Source organism: Ornithodoros turicata, chromosome 4 (assembly GCF_037126465.1).
Source record: "Ornithodoros turicata isolate Travis chromosome 4, ASM3712646v1, whole genome shotgun sequence".
Taxonomy (NCBI): Eukaryota; Metazoa; Arthropoda; class Arachnida; order Ixodida; family Argasidae; genus Ornithodoros; species Ornithodoros turicata.
This window is the reverse complement of record NC_088204.1, coordinates 38,536,594-38,553,276: the sequence shown is the minus strand read 5'-3', so window position 1 is coordinate 38,553,276 and position 16,683 is coordinate 38,536,594. Positions and strand designations below refer to the sequence as shown.

The 16,683-nt window shown below is 43.6% G+C and overlaps 1 protein-coding gene and 1 long non-coding RNA gene across 2 annotated transcripts in view; one reads left to right on the top strand and one right to left on the bottom strand.

The window, feature by feature from the left end:
• Positions 1–15,830, top strand: part of LOC135391447 (ubiquitin carboxyl-terminal hydrolase 22-like) — a 49,214-nt gene extending 33,384 nt beyond the window's left edge. Inside the window, 2 exon segments of the mRNA XM_064621702.1 lie at positions 3,835–3,984; positions 15,593–15,830. Coding sequence (XP_064477772.1) covers positions 3,835–3,984; positions 15,593–15,635 — 193 coding nt within the window. The 3' untranslated portion in view covers positions 15,636–15,830.
• LOC135391448 (uncharacterized) lies at positions 1,380–16,206 on the bottom strand. Its single transcript, XR_010421951.1, has 4 exons — positions 16,179–16,206; positions 1,995–2,142; positions 1,696–1,809; positions 1,380–1,454 (listed from the first exon to the last, which is right to left on the bottom strand). It is a non-coding gene; the product is annotated as an uncharacterized LOC135391448 (long non-coding RNA).
• Between the last annotated feature and the right edge of the window lie 477 nt (positions 16,207–16,683).

Sequence of the window (16,683 nt, the reverse complement as noted above, 5' to 3'; positions counted from 1 at the left end):
GACATAATGCCAGTAAATTGTTTGCAAGCTATTCTATATAAAAGCACACCTTGCTGAAATGAATGGGTAGTTATGCCTCAGGTAATATAGGAAACAGGAAGCGGACGTGTGGGACGACGCAGAACGACACAGACTTTGCTTGACAAGTGCCAGAGAGGATTTATTGATCCTGTTACACGCTTCTACAAAGAATGTTTACTTCATAATTTATCTACCTAAATAGAAAAGAAATGACCTATCCAAATAATTATTTTCCTACAACTTCTCCCACTTTTCTCTTATCCACCTAAACATTACAGAAAAAGATACTCTGGTTGCTGCGCCAAACCAGGCCCTTGCAACTTTCTTCACTTTTTCATTGTTCCTCCGCTTGGACACAAACACCTCCCACTTGGGAACGCTCGTAAATATTTGAGTAAAATATGATCAGAGGGAGCTAGGTCTGGACCAGAGGGTGGTTGGTGTAGTTGTTGGAACCCACATTGTTGAATGAGAGTGTGACCATTGGCAGATGTGTGCTGGCACTTTGTCATGCAGGAGCAGCACACCTTTTGATAGGCTTCCTCACTTTTTATCTTTGATGACCCCTCACAAAGGAGCAATTGTATGACAAGGAACCAACCAACCAACCAACCTGGAAAACCAGGAATTTTGAAGAAATGTTGATTCATTTGGAAAAGTCAGGTGATTGTCAGGGAATTTGCCAAAAAGCAGCTCAAGTCAGGGAAAATCGCAGACAAGAGGCATTTCGATGCACAGCAAATCTTCAGTGCCGATCAGTTGTTGAGCGGCCACATCGCAGCAACATTGCTGGAAGTAGCACTCTGCCAGTACGACAAGCTCAGAGGCAGAATAGTAGGGCAGCCTCACTAATACTCGATGAATGATCTGTTCTATTAAGGATCTGCATCAAAATGTAGCAGCAGGCACCAAGTTACCTTTTGTTTTGGGCAGGGAATGCACTGGAAATATTCAGTGAATACTTGGAAAAGTGAGGGAATTTGAAGGCTGCTACTTCATAGACACCCTGTATGAGCATAAGCTTCTCCTGTTATGGCAGTCTCTTCTCTAGTGCGAATTCTAACAGCAAAAGTCCTTTATTGTCACAACAAGCAGTTACTGTGAGCAGCATATTTTTCAACTTTGAAATTTTTTAGGGTTGGGGGAACCTTGTGTATCCACTGCATGGACTCCATTCTGGACTCAGGAACTCTGTGATAGACTCAATTTTCCTGTCCTGGGGACGTCGATGTAACGTCCAAAGGCATGTCCCAGCATGCACAGACTTGAAACTGCTCGTTATTTTCTGTTATACTGAGGTAGATAAATTATTGAACATTCCTCGTATAAACCAAAGGATGAAAGTAAGCATCTCTTACCTTCGGGTCAAAGGCTGCAGTTTCTTAACTGTAAGACTTTGAACAAGATTTTGAACTGGTGCACTGGGTGCCAACCTGAAAAACAGGGAATTATCAAGGAATTTTGATGTGACTGAAAAGGTCAGGAGGTTGTCAGAGAATTTGCCAAGGAGGCACATGAAGTCAGGGAATATTGCAGACAAGTGCCGTCATGATGCAGAGTGAATCGCGCAAGTGTTGATGAGTGGCTGTGAGCAGCCACGATGCAGCAACGTTGCTGCGAGTAGCAGTACGCCAACACAACAAGCTCAGAGGCTGAAAAGTGGGGCAGTCTTACTAATTTTTCGATAACTGGTTTCCTTTATGAAGGATCAGCATCAGAATGTAGCAGTAAGCAGCAAGTTCTCTTTTGTTTTGGTCAGGGAATTCACTTGAGATAGTCGGCGAAAACCTGGAAAAGTCAGGGAATTTGAAGGCTACAGTTTAGTAGATACCCTGTGTTTACCTATGGACAGGGATTATTTTTACATTACACATGCAATATACTACTGCGGTCCAAAAGTTCAAGGACAAAACTGATTGTCAATGCATGCATCTTATTATTTGTGGAATTTTATGCATCTATTCTCAAAGTACCTTGTCCATCAATGTCCCTCGTGCATGATGTGTACTTATGCCAGCATCACAACAACCGCTGCAAATGCTCCTGGAAGGTGTTTGCTGGAAGCATGCAGAGGAACTGTGTCGATGTGATGAAGACTTCCTCAGATGATTGGAAGCACCACTAGAAGATGCACAGACGAGTCATAGCTTCATTACCGTACACCCGTTTAATCATCTGCCAAAACTTTATGTTCATTCACTGCTCCCGCTGCAACATGACGCGCTTTGCTGCTAGCACTTGGCCACCTTACACACAAGTCTATTGTACTTGCATTGAACTATCGTGAGTCAACCACTTGCTGTGTCTGACTAGTTAATGGGTGCTGCTATCTATACACTGAGTGCATTCAAAGAATATTCCACACAGCTGCTCTGCACTGAGGCCACTCCTCAAGCTTTTTTACTCTAATGGTAGCAATTCTTTCGAGAAGCAAGATATATCCGAGGTATACGAGGATCGCGAAAGCCGTATTACAATATAATAAGCATTGTGGAAGTTGCATAAAGGTTCACCATATATTTGACTATCGACTGATAATTGTGAGCATAATACCTAGACCCTCGTGTTTTTAGGTCATATGTTTTTTGAAAATGGAAGGACAAAATTGGTTTTGTTTCAGGAGCTGCGAAATACCATCAAGTTGAGCAATGTTGGGTGCCAAAGCATATTTTTGGGTGGAAAATAAATAAATAAAACATGCTTCTTGCATTTTGGGTGAGGTGTGATCCTGAGAGGGGCGGTTCCTCTCAGCGCAATTCATGACTGCGAAATGAGGGCGGCCAGCACGTTGTGCGTTTGGGTTGGCATTTCTTACATGGGCTGTGTATTTATGGCAAAAGAAGGTTGCCTTAACTTAGCAAAATTTCGAGTTTAATGCTGAAAATTGAATTTTGCACACAAAAAAAAAAAAGATAATTAAAACCAATGCAAGTTGTGGCAAAAGTTCACTGACGATAAATACCGTTGCCCACCCCTTTCTCAGTTTTTAGAGGAATTAATAACATGCTAGGTGAAGCACCCTGTATGTTGTGCATCAAAGAAAACATTGCAGTAAGAAAATTAACACGTCAGTCATGAGTGAGTATCCATGCAGAGAGGTACCACTTAACAGTCCATAGAATACGTAGAAATGTCAAGGGCGAGCATTACTGTATTAAAATGGTAGACGCAGAAAACCTGACTACCCTGATTGTGGTCCAGGGATGTGCCAATTGGGCCTGGATCACTGTAGTTCAGTCGAAGGGCAAAATTACAAGCACATTTGGAGCATGCAGCATATGAGAGAAGTACATACACAGCAGAGAATCACTCTCTTATCCTGTGTGCTTCGTGCCATCCATGTGCGCGGTCACTACCATCTGGCCCATTTAAATGTTGCATGAGCATGCAGTGTGCTGACACAAGCTACTGTTATTCTTGACAGCCATGCTTCATTTATGTTGTAATGTTTCATTCAGTGAGATTCCCATTTAATACGTATGGACCTTGTCACATTATACAGGGCAGGCACGTGATATCTAGTATGATGCTTTTTCCACCAGTCTGCCACTTTTCGGGATTTATATATGTGTTCACCATACACTGCGGATTCTAAAGTTTGCTTTCTTTGATATGGCAAAAAAGAATGCTTGCTTCCAATTTTCCAGACAATGTGCAGTGGGTTAGTAAATTCCTTCTTGCAATGGTTGAGCTGATGTGTACTTCCATTGTCTTCCTCATTTGTGTTGTGTGACCTCCCAGGATACCAGTTTATTTCATTTTGTTCCCTACAAAATAAGCATTTTTTATTAGTGTTTCTGATGTCGCTTTCAGGTACTGCCTCTTTGCTGTAGTCAACCACAGTGGTACAATAGAAACAGGACACTACACAGCGTACGTTCGTCAACACCGTGACCGGTGGTTCAAGTGTGATGACCACCTTATCACAAGAGCAACTGTGCAGGATGTTCTAGATTCTGAAGGGTAAGTCATGGGCACTAGAATTATCTTCTTTACAATGTCTTCATAGGAGCGGATGTAAAGGGAAACTCTGGTTTTGAACTACTTGCTAAACTTGCAGATCAGTTTCGTTACTATCGTCAGTGTCACGTTGATTGTTCATCATACCAAGACCACGCTCCTAATGCTCCCACTGCAAACGGCAAAAGTGCATCAAAGAAAGAGTTTACTCTTTCTTCGATTCGGGTGCAGTTTTTTCTTAATTCGGGCGTGGTGTAGAAGTTAGTCACCATAGCGGATGCAAATCGGATGCGGATGCGTTGTATGTGGATGCGTGTTGGATGCGGATGTCAGAAAGCTCATTAGCAGAGGGCTTTAACTCACACGACAACAAGTATTACTTAGACCTGGCCATCAGCGCTAATCCCCAATCTCCTTCGCCAGCACCCTGCACACCGGAAACAAGGCCATAAACTTAACCACCCAGGATTGCAATATAGATGGGTTGAAATCCAGCGAACCAGTAGAGATGTAGGAAGGGAGTTGCCTCAGGAGGTTGCCTGAGGCAACTCCCTTCCTACAGGATTGCAATATGCGCGATATGCTACAAAAAGAAAAGAAAAAGAGCACTGTGGTCCTTTCAGAACGAAGGGAGGAAGAGGGGGAGTTGGTGATAGTTCATGTCGCTACAATGCAGCACTCAGACGGGACGAAGGGTGGTTAAAACAGCGCAGATAAATTCCTGTCAGTTGAGAATCTGCAGATACGTTTGTCTCCTTGTTTTAACCGTCCTACGTCCCGTCTGAGTGCTGCATTGTAGCGACATGTCCTTTCAGAAGTCTGTGCCACAGGATACTGCTTGCACATTGAAACTCAACCAGACCAGAAAAAATTGGAAATAAAAAGAATTAAACCAGTATCCAAGGAAACAAAGATAGAATACCCCACCTAATATATGCAACGAAAGTCACTGTGGCCGTAATAACTCCTGCTACCAAAACAATATTTTTTGTCCTATACGGAAAAACACCCTCAAGATTTTTTTTATATGTTGTACAGGAAAATGCGTTGTGTAAAAGTGCATTGGTTTCAGACGTCTCTTCCGACCTTTTCATTGCGTGTTTTACGCTTGATTGTAGCAAATTTTGGAAAAATCGCATACTTCCCCCGTTTTTCCTGCAATGACTACGAAAGTTATGTGTCTTGCAATTTTTCCTGTTGAAGTATTCCATGAGATCTTTTAGCAAAAAAATATTCGTTAAAATGTAATGGTTTGATTTTCCACAAAAAATCCTGAAATAGGAGGTGTACACCTTCCAGCCTGTGCATACTTCCTGCCTATGCACACTTCCGTCCTATGTACACCAGAACCGATTACAGCTTTACAATTGTGATTTGTGACACTATGTAGAGCATGGTTTCCTCTGTACATGAAAGAAAACAGCACATTTCTGGGTGCTTTCTATGGGCCACAGCTGCCGTTCACGCAGGGCATGGTTTTTCCCACTACTGAGACCTTTGTACATGTCTGGCACCCACACATTGAGGTCTGTGAAGAAATGTTTTGTGGTATGTCGTATCATACTATTACGAACTGCAAAAAAGAAAAAGATAGCAAAAGCTTGTGATGGTTTTGAGAGGGCCGAGCAGGGCTGTTGGATTGTTTTGCGTGGACCCGTCCAGCTGTTTATCGCATGAAAAATGAAGAGTTCTGTTTTGGTTACGTAAAATGGGATCAAAGTAGACATTGATAAATTGGTTAAATATAGATGGCACTATATATTTTAAAACTTGACTACTGTAATTCATCCTACACCAATGTAAATACCACAGCTCCTTTGTACACTTAGTGTACACTTAGGACATCTTCCAAGCACGTTCATCAAACGACCCATCCAGCTTCCACATCGTCTTGAAGCACAGCCATGACGTATGCGGGGGGGTTAAGGACGATGATGGAGGAGTCGCGCACCTTATTATCGTGCACGGAATCCCCGTGCTTAGAATCATTCTTCATTTAAAAGCACTGCCCAGCACTGGGGGTAAAAGCCCCCAGTGCTGGGTAGGACAAGGACGGAGAATCAAAATCAGTGTTGGTTCTTTTCCTATCCAGCACTGGGGGTTTTTAATTGCCTTCTACATGAATTTGAAACACAGTCACTGGCCTATTGAGAAAGCAATGGAGTGGTATGGCTTGGGGATGTCCCAATGAATTCATGAACAAATTCGTGGCAAGCGCACATGTGCTTCTGTGTATTCGGAATCGTCGGAATCATTTCGTGAACAGGAAAATTACTGCACCATCGTCAGCCCCAGATCATCAGTGCACTGTCCTGAAAATTATTGTGGTCTGTTCTACGACATCATGGTGCTTTGTCACTGGCACATCTAAAGCTGTATTTTGAGTTCAGTGTGATTGGTAAAGATGAGCCAAGTTGTATAGTCGGCAGTGCGATCTTTCATGGCATGCCTTGACGGCATCTGATGACCTGAACAGTGATGGGTGTCTCCGTATAGTTGACAGTGGTGTTGTCAACTCATTTACACCGACGCCACAGTCCGGTACTCATATTTGTACATAAAGTCTAAAAAGACGGGAATGAAGTTGCATATGACAGCGGCGGCAGTTATCTTCACGAGCACAGTACCAGTGGTACAGTGCTTGAGATGGATTGTACAGCGCGCGGGGGCGTTGGGCACGAGGTTGCTGGTTGCCATCGGTGAGCAGCAAAGGCAGGCTGTAAAAACCGGAGAACTTGATAGCCACATGCTCTTGCAACGAGGTGCCATGCATCAACAGTTGTGCACTGGATTTTCTCACACGAGCTCAGTGCACAAATTGTGACCAATGAGACACGGACGCTGACCACCGGCCATCATCCTTGGAACAAGTCCCTTTGTTTCCTCACCTGGAGAAGGGCGACTTGATGTAAGCAAAGTTCTATGCCAAGTTCTACGCCATCTTCTACACCAATATTTTAACTGTCAGCCCAACTGTTCGCTGCCAGATGTTTTAGTACACAGAACGCAGAACAACATCGAAATTTTAGAACTGTCAACTGTGGCACATTAATGTCACTGTTCCCTGCAGAATTTTATCCCATGAAAAGAAAACATAGCGGGCATGCGAACGCTGTGTTGTTTCACCGAAACTCACACATCCCTCATACAGCATGTCCTAATCTACCAGGACAGTTCAAGACAATATAACGTTTAAGGGCTGTCTATAACAGGATACAACTGCTGCACACAAATGGGATTGGGCAATAAGCTGACCAACTACAGCGTCGTGCAGGATGCACATATTTAGGTTAAGCGGCATACCGACTAAGAAGAGCTCAAATATGTGTATAAAAAACAAACAGCTGATTATGAGAATCAGAGTGTCACAGCTGTGGCTGAGCTGAGTCTGTTCGCACAAGGGTTCTGGTGGTTCTGGAAGTCTAAAAGGTGAATACAAGAGATAAGCTTCCGCAATAACCAGTGCCCAGTGGACACCAGGTGCGCCATGGACACACAAACATACAGGAATCAGGCTTCTTGTGATAAGCCAGCTAGCGTACTGTGTCCTTGTGTGTGACGCAGTACACGCTCCACGGCAATGTGCTCATATTCCTCCTCATATGACACCACAGGCAGAGCAGAGGCTTCTGCCACAGAGTCCGACAACTTGGATTAGATGATGATTAGATGATGCCCCAATGGGGCATTGGGGTCAACTGCAAACACAGCAAAAGAGAGCTGTGTCACAAAAAAGGGAATTGTAGTACATGTACCACTGTAGTATTTAATACATAGTTTGACGAAAGTGTTGCACTACAAAGACTTCTCATGCATTTTGTATTTCTTCTTGTAGTCAGGGTCCCCTGACTGGCATACTGCGGGGTATGTGGGGGTCAACGAGCTCTGGAAGGAGCTAGTCATTATAGAACCATTCAAGGTATACCCAACCCCAATGGATAGCACCCCAAAAAACAGCTGCTGTGTTCACTTCCATACGATCTGACATGCTATCTGGTGGGCCCTCAATATCTACAACGACCTTCAGGGAGCACATTTTGCATTGCAGCGTAATTTCGCTCCCCAATCCATTTCTGTTCTCTGACGCTACCTCCATGTCCGCAAGTGTGCAGCTGAGCAGACTCCGGATTCCCAGTGCTTGAAATCTGTTGAACAAGTGCACATAGTCCATAATTCTTCACCCTTCAACAACACAGGGTTCGTTTATGGACGTTCCTGGAGACACATCTTGCATACTGACGCTTGAGCTAGCTCTCGATGAGAGATTGTTTGATTCGCAAGAGTCTGGTACTACCGAAATATTATCCAGCTGTCTTCTCCTGTAGAAGTTCAGGGCTTGTTCTTTGCGTCTCTTCCGTTTTCCACAGACAGCGAACACCCACCGCAGACGGCAGGTTTCCTGCTACCCACTGCGAAAAACCGTGACTGTCGATTAGGAGCAAAAGCACGGAACGAAGGATTCTGAGATAATGAGCAAACAGCTGCGTGTCTACGCTCCATTCATTATCACATTCCAAAAGACAGATTGTGACAACATATCCGGTTTTTCTCACTGTGACTGTATTCTGTCATCATATCTGGCATGCGGACAGATGGCACCACTGTGCACAGCCAAAATCCCAGCGGGTCAGCATCGGCTAACCACTGCTCACAAGAATCCGTGTAGCAACTCTATGCTTCGACATAAACAAAATCTTTTGGAAACATCGATTTTAGACACATTTTTCTAGTAATTAAGGGGATTAAAATTCTCACCTCAGGTCCATTTATTTTGTGACCGGCCAACAAAATTGAAGGAAGCAGGAAATGCACTTTCTGATGTCTGCGGAAAAATTTCCAAAATAAAAGATGAATTTCTTGCACAATTAAGTACTAGAACTCATTGAGATCTTCCATTCAAGACTTATTTATGCAAATAGACGATTTCAGAAATTGCATGGATGGCCCACCAGAGAGCGCCGCGTTGCGAAAGCCCCGCTGCACCTTGGGATTTAGTTTTCATGAGTCAGAGAGAAGAAGAAGAGCGCAAACGGTTTCGGTTTTCTCTCTCCTTCACCTCTCACACCTTCGAGCAACAGGCAGACGAGCACGAATGTAAACCATTTCCCACGACGCATTGCACGATGCGCGTGACTTGGGCGACGGAGGGCCCCCGTGCGGAGCACAAGGGCAATATCTGAAATCGCCTATTGAGCAATTCGTTGCAGAGTTATGCAGTTTTAAAAATGCATGAGGGATGCCATTGGGGCAGGAGGGTGTTGCACCCCCTTAAGGCTAATTTGTAGTCATAAAACTTCAAAATTGGAATAATTCTGTATCTGTCAAATAAGTTTGTATGTGAAAGATCATCTACATCAGCACCCACACGAAGTGTTTCTTTTCTTCTTTTCTTTTTTTTGCATTACACACTGCTGGTTGATACTTGCAACTGTGACAGTGCCCCAAACTAAAAAACAATACAGTGAAATCTCTTTAAATGGAACCTCAAGGGACCTGGAATATCTATTCCGTTTATCAGGAGTTCCATTTACTGAGTTGTGTGTGAGATGTTAAATGGTGTAATTTCCAGGAGTGCAGAAGCAGTCTTTATGCACATTACGGCATCAAAGACAAGGAATACACGCACAATCTTCAACTTTCTTCTAGTCCTCATTAAGATGTTCCACCTTTACACGAACAGTTGGCCCATTCATTGGATATTCTGACTTTGGGCACGCGTTATCCACAGTAGCAAGCATTTTTGAAGCTCGTCGTAGTCACCGAGTCGAAGGCTTTTTTTCTTTGCAGTCCAAATCAGGAAGCACTAAAGGCATCACGTAGCTTATCCTTTTCGCTAAGAGTTCTTACTAGCATACTTTTCGGCATCCCTTACTTCATCGCAAGCGATGTTTTTGTGTAACAACCGCTCTCAAAATTGTTCACTTCGATGTGCATGATGTGCACCCTTCTGCGATGCCATTGGAAATGGCATTTACTACTGTTAACGTAATAATCCTAATCATGGCCGTACTGGAAGTGGAGAGCGCAAGCTGCGATGTAGCAACGATGCTTTGAAATGTTAAGGCAGTTGCATTTTCTGTCCCGTTTAACCAGTGGTGTAAAAATGTTCGTTCCATTTAACTGGAAAATTTTTGCACTGCATAAATAAGAATACAAACAACCTTGCGGCTGTTGTTCCGTTAAAGCAGTAATTCCGTTTAAGAGATTTCCGTTTAGTGAGATTCCACTGTAATTGTACCACGAGTAAAATAATGCAATATACAGTCGAACCTCGATATAACGAAACTGAAGGGGAACGACATTTTTTTCGTTATATCGAACATTTCGTAGCATCGAAAATGACAAAAAAAAAACTATAGTAATCTGGCTACCTCACGCGTGAATCATTGCAAAGTTACTGGTTAGGGCGCACATGCAGATTCCTTGCTCCGTTTGTGCGAATATATGCAGCAGAATAACAAGGCACAATATTCTGAACAGTTTATTTGGACACAAAAAAATCTGTTATTTTGCTTTGGGTTGCGCGTACTAGACAGGGCATCACATGCCTTTCGTATACTGACACAGCCTCCATGGCCTTTTCCAAGTTGTCTTGGGCGCCTGCGAACCGCCTGAGAACATCAATGGCGTCGAGCACTTCACGCTGTGTTGGTACAGAAAGCTCCACGTCGTGATCGTCGTCATCACAACACTCGACTGCACCTTCCTCACGAACGCTGTCGACGATGTCACGTTCCGCTAATTCTTCGGTGGCGACGACATCCTGATCCATGTCAATGAAGTCTTCGAGTTCAATATCGTCCCGCACACCGCCCCGCTCGCGCAGGGCCTGCCATGCATCAGCAACACTGCTCAGCGTGTCACACTCTTGAGCGGCCTCGCTGCTTTCGCATTGCTTGAACCCTGCATGACGAAAGCAGTTGGCAACGGTGCTTGGTTGAGTTGCTGTCCACGCTGCAGAGAGCATCTCCATGGCTACGTAGATGTCCACTTTTGTCTCGACCTGGAGACGCAGGTTCAGCAGCAGCCTTTGTATGAGCCGCTCCCGGTACGCACACTTCACACTGCGTATCACTCCCTGGTCAAGGGGCTGCAGCAGAGAAGTAGAGTTTGCAGGGAAAAACCTGAGCTCGATATGTGTCAGGTTCAATCCGACGATGTGATGTGCTGTGCAATTGTCAAGGAGGAGGCAGATCTTCCGTCCTTTCCTGCGCATTTCCTCATTGAACTCTTTCAGCCAGTCACTGAAAATGGCCCTCGTCATCCACGCTTTGGTGTTCGAAGCATACTTCATAGGAAGAATCGAGTGTCCTTTGAAGCATCGCGGTTTTGCGCTTTTGCCAATGACCAACGGTACCCGCTTGTCCGTCCCATCCATGTTTGCACACAGCAGGACGGTGAGCCGCTGTTTGCTCTGTTTGCCGCCATGGCAGCGATCTCCTTTGACATCCAGAGTTTTGTTAGGGAGCATCTGATAGAACAAACCGGTTTCATCCGCATTGTAGATGTCTTTTACATCAAACCTTGCCAAGATGTCAGAGGCATGGGTCGATATCCACTCACTGGCATCGCCTTGGTCTACCGACCTACTCTCTCCGCTGAGAGTTTTTCCAACGACGTCATGACGATTCTTGAACCTCTGCAGCCATCCGGAACTGCCTTTAAAATCGTCACATCCGAGGATGGAAGCATATTCTTTTGCTTTCTGTTGCAACGTAGCGCCACTCACCGGGATGTTTCTTGCTCGTATGTCCAGGAACCACATGTAGAGAGCCTTCTCTACTTCTTCATAAGGCGAACACTTCAGCCTTTTTCGCTGAGAACTGGGTCCGGAGTTCTTCGCCTTCAAGATGTTCTCCTTGTTCTTTAGGATCGTAGAGAGCGTGCTCGGTGAAACGCCGAAATCCCTTGCCACGTCAAGCTTCTTCCTTCCCGACGATACTGCTTCAATCATGTCCACCTTCTCGTTGAGTGAGATCACCTTTCTTTTTTGTTGTCCTCTGTCCATGACGGCAGGGGTGGAAACAAGTGACCGACGAGAACAGCTCTAATGAATGCGGTGCACAGCGTCAGCGTGTTTGTCGCTGCGCTTCCCGTTAGGTTGGAGACGGCGATACAGGCACACACTCTGATTGGTTCGCGAGTGGAAAACCCCGTTGCCTTTTGCAGCCAGTAACCCGTTTTTCTCCCTTTTAGGGGCCCCATAGTAGAAATGCTGGGGAGATGCTGTTCAGAGAAAACAGACCCATCTGTGACCTACATCCACGCATGTCGTTCCCTTGGTCGCACTGGCGACGAACTGGTTTTTCATTTTCTCCGTCTCCCCTAAAAGTGGGTACATTGGCTTGGAATGCGAGTTTTCCAGGAATTTTTTTTCGTTGTACCGAGACGCCGGTTAGAAATTGTTTCGTTGCAAGGAGGTTTGAAATACATTGGTTTCTATGAAGGTCTGAAGGGGAACGAAATTTTTTTCGTTCTAGCGCGAATTTCGTTGTATCGCGTTTCGTTGCAACGAGGTTCGACTGTATATCTGTAACCACACTTTTTCCATAAAATAATTGTCAATACTTGCTCAATGTCCCATTACTGCTGCAAGTTTCCTAAGAATATAGTTTGCATACATATTTCAAGTTAAGTTTTCAGTAAATGTTCCTCCTAATGTTTTAAACGAGGATACCTTTTTAATTTGTCTACCAGCATAGAGAATATTGGCACCTTCCTTCAATACCTTGTCCTTGGGTCTAAAAAACATTGCCAATAAACATTGTCATTAAACATTGCCATTATTGCAAAAACATTATGGAGTTAATCCACCAGCTAGCCTGCATTTATACCATTTTGTCAAAAAACATTGCCTTTATTTTTCTTACATTGATACTTACTGAATTGTACTGAGTCCATATTTTGAATCTTTCTAGCGTACTGTTTACTTCTATTTGTACTTCAGTTAAGCCGCTTGACCTTGTTAGGGTGATCGATATGGGGGAGCATGACTTCTGAACGAGAGATGGGGACTGATTAGCCGATAGTGTGTGGAACAAGCGATGGTGAAGTGGTAACTTGCCAGTGTAGCGACGATGTTGTAAGAGTGCAAGATTACAGCGTACCTTTAGAGCTGTAACTGATGTGGCATATGAGAATTGTTAGTTACCAAATGAACTGCTCGATTTTGAATGACTTAGGGCGTACCAGAGAAATATTTGTTAGCAGTTTTAAATGCAATGGGGCCACCTTTAAGTTATGTCTGATATACCCAAGTCATTTGTTGGCATTTATAATGATATACTCCGTGTAGTTATTCCAGTTTAGGTTAGCAGAAAGATAGACACCAAAGTATTTGTACAATTGGTATTAACATTGCCTTGAGTTTGAGGGGAAAAACACAGGACGAGATGAACAGATAGACTCGTGAGTCTATCTGTTTATCTCGTCCTGTGTTTTTCCCCTCAAACTCAAGGCAATGTTAATATCAATTCAACACCAGCTAGCTTGCCTGCTCCTGCTATGTTCATCGATATTTGTACAAGTCCGTAATGGGATTGGAGTATACTATGTATAGAGTAAGTCAAACGTCGAAAGCGAGGAATTCATTGGCAGTTGGAATATGACAGTAGTTATGTTATTTGCTCATGCAAATACGGCGTTACAAACTATATATTGTGGAATAGCTCTCTACGTAGCACTATTTTGTTTGGAGATTAGAAGATGTTGGTTACAACTCAACATGGCGAGAATGCGAAGTGATGAGATAACAGACACAGAGAGCTTTCACCCAGCAACTGAGTTTCTTTGAAAGGCACAATGCTAGTCTGGGGAGTCCCTGGATACAAAAGCGAGTTCAGATGGGGCTTGTATGATGACAGGAGAACATGCGATGAACGGAGTCTCAACAATCTCCCATCCAAGCAGGGAAGGGTGTTTAACTAGAACAACGACATGGTCGAAAACGGGTCCACAACTGGGGCAAGACGAAAGGAACGACTTTGTCTGTGTTGTTGTCTTGTCCCTTCAAGTTCTCACCATATTGAACTATTTGCTTGTACATTGGAATCTCTTTACACAAAACCTCAAGGGAACAGGAAAATCTGTTCCGTTTATGAGGTGTTCCGTTTACTGAGTTGTGTGTGAGGTCTTAAATGGTGAAATTTCCATGAGTGGCAGAAGCTGTAAGCAGCTTTCATGCACATTACTGCATCAAAGACAAGGAATACGCACACAATTTTCAACTTTATTCTACTACTCATTGAGATGTTCTACCTTCACACTAACAATCGGCCCATTCATTGGGATATTCTAATTTTGGGCATGCTCTATCCACAGTAGAACACATTTTTCAAGCTCTTTGTAGTCAACGAGTGCAAGTCTTTTTCTTTGCGGTCCAAATCATGAAGCACTAAAGGCATCACACAGCTTCTCCTTTTCGCTGAGAGTTCTTGTTAGTATGCTTTTTGGCATCCCTAATTTCATAGCAAGCGCCATTTTTGTGTAGCAACCACTCTCAAAATTGTTAATAACTTCGATCTTGCTTCGAAGGTCGAGAGCACAGTGTGCACGCTTCAAAACTTGAACTTCCCGTCTGTAGGATGCTCTTCCGTAAATGTTAATTCAGGGGCCGATTCACGAGCCACACGTTGCAGTTCTACCAAGCAGGAGCGGGAACGAGACATAAATATCAGATCATCGACGTATCTAGCCACCAAAACAGTGTCAGGCAAACACGAATTTACAAAAGCACTTAAATGAGAATCGAGGCAACCTAAATAGATTTCAGATAAGAACGGTGCAACAGACAAACCTATGAAACCATCCTTTTGGGTGTATAAAATGCCATCTATGCAAGTTACATTAGAATCGAAATACAAATTCAGCAATTCCAAAAGATGACTTATTGCAATGCCAGCGTGAGACTGGAAACGTACCAGAAACGTGTTTGTTTACGTGTCTTGCCCATCGCTCAGGCTTGCCTATCATGGAATTTATCCACCAGCTAGCCTGCATTTATGCCATTCTGTAAGTGTCCTTGGTGACATCTAGGTATAGATTTAATTAAACATAGCAGGCTAAGGACAGTTATGAATCATTGAGTCGTATGCCAGTATGGATTTCAATATTGAGTTTTGTTTACTTATGATATGCATGTATTTGGACCTGCCATTTTTGCAAGTTTACTGATTTTCTTCCACAATTCTTGCTCAGGCAGCAATACGTCTATTTGTGATCCCAACATCTCAGCAAGAAAGGTATTTCCCTGTATGCAGCAAACACTGGCACTTCACCACATAACCTGAACTGAACCTTACGTGTAGTCATGGTACCCTCGCCATGTGTAGTTAATTTTTTACACGAAACAGCTAAACAAACCGTAACCTGCGTGAAATCCTAATAGGACAGGGATATATTGTGTATTTTTAAAAGAGTGGCCCATGTCAAAGGCCATAGCAAATCTGCCTGAAAAAGGTTTTTGTATGCAGCCGTTTTGTGTAATCTCAGGCACAAATTTAGAACTGCACTGCATTTTTACTTGAATCCTTGATCAAAAATATGAATACAAAAAGCTGTTGTGTCCTCCAAATACATTGCTCTCACTTTTTCTCCTTTCGTTCCGTTTCAGCTACCTCCTGTTTTATCACAAGCAAATCTTGGAGTATGAGTGATAGGTTGCACCGACGTGGCACCAGTGAATATTGCTCAGTAAATTATTTTGTGGACCCCTATATGCTATTGTTGTGTGGATGGGACAGTGAAAGAACAAGCTTGGTTGTGCCGTGCTCTTTGTGTTTGTGTATGAATGTGTGCAGACTATTTGTTGCTTCAAGGAACACAATGCAATAAAAATGGAATGTGGTGTACTTGGTTTGTTTAATTTACTTTCTGAATATCAAAAAGTGCTAGGAAGGCACAGCAACACAAAAGCAACACATACTTCAATTGAATTATGGCAATTGAAGTATGCAACTGGCCATCGTGAGGCCTGTGTTGCATTTGTCCTATGTTTTTCTGCCTCATCCACTATCGTTTCAGTCCTGCACACACAGCACACACTGTCAACAAAGATTAAGTCAACTCACATAAGTGCTTTTATATAATGCAATGCTAACTCACTTTTCCTGTTCCTCACCTATCGAAAAAGACTGAAAAATTTCCCCTGCCCTCCTCTCCCTGTATCTGCCCATCATCTTAGCATGTTCAACACTTACCTTGCAGCCATAAGCCAAAATGCGTTCGGAAAGTGTCCGCTGCCTTGCCTCTATGATGTACAAGTGCTCTCGTTATCAAGGGTCGACACATCTTGAGGTCTGTTGGATATGAGAACTTCCACGTGATAACAGAATGCACACTGTTTTACACTCCGCTAAAGTCACTTTATACTTGATCTGGCAGGATACTCTGCAACATGAGGTTTAGTTACCGGGATCGAGGGTTTTAGCTTTCGCTTCCCTCAGAAACCACTGGCACATCAAACAAAATTGCCACTGTCTTTACTCTGTGCAAATATGGAATAGTAACTGCCCCTTTATATTGTGCCGCAGGGCAAACGCTGCTTCCAAGCTTCCTAAAGAGAGCCAAGCTAACACTGCACACCACTTGATCTGGGTAACCTGATTCACAAAATTTCGACACTTGCAACCGAAAACTGATATTCATCTCATGCATGCAAATCCCCGACAAGGCTACCTTCAATGCAGATTTTGTGGGGTTCTT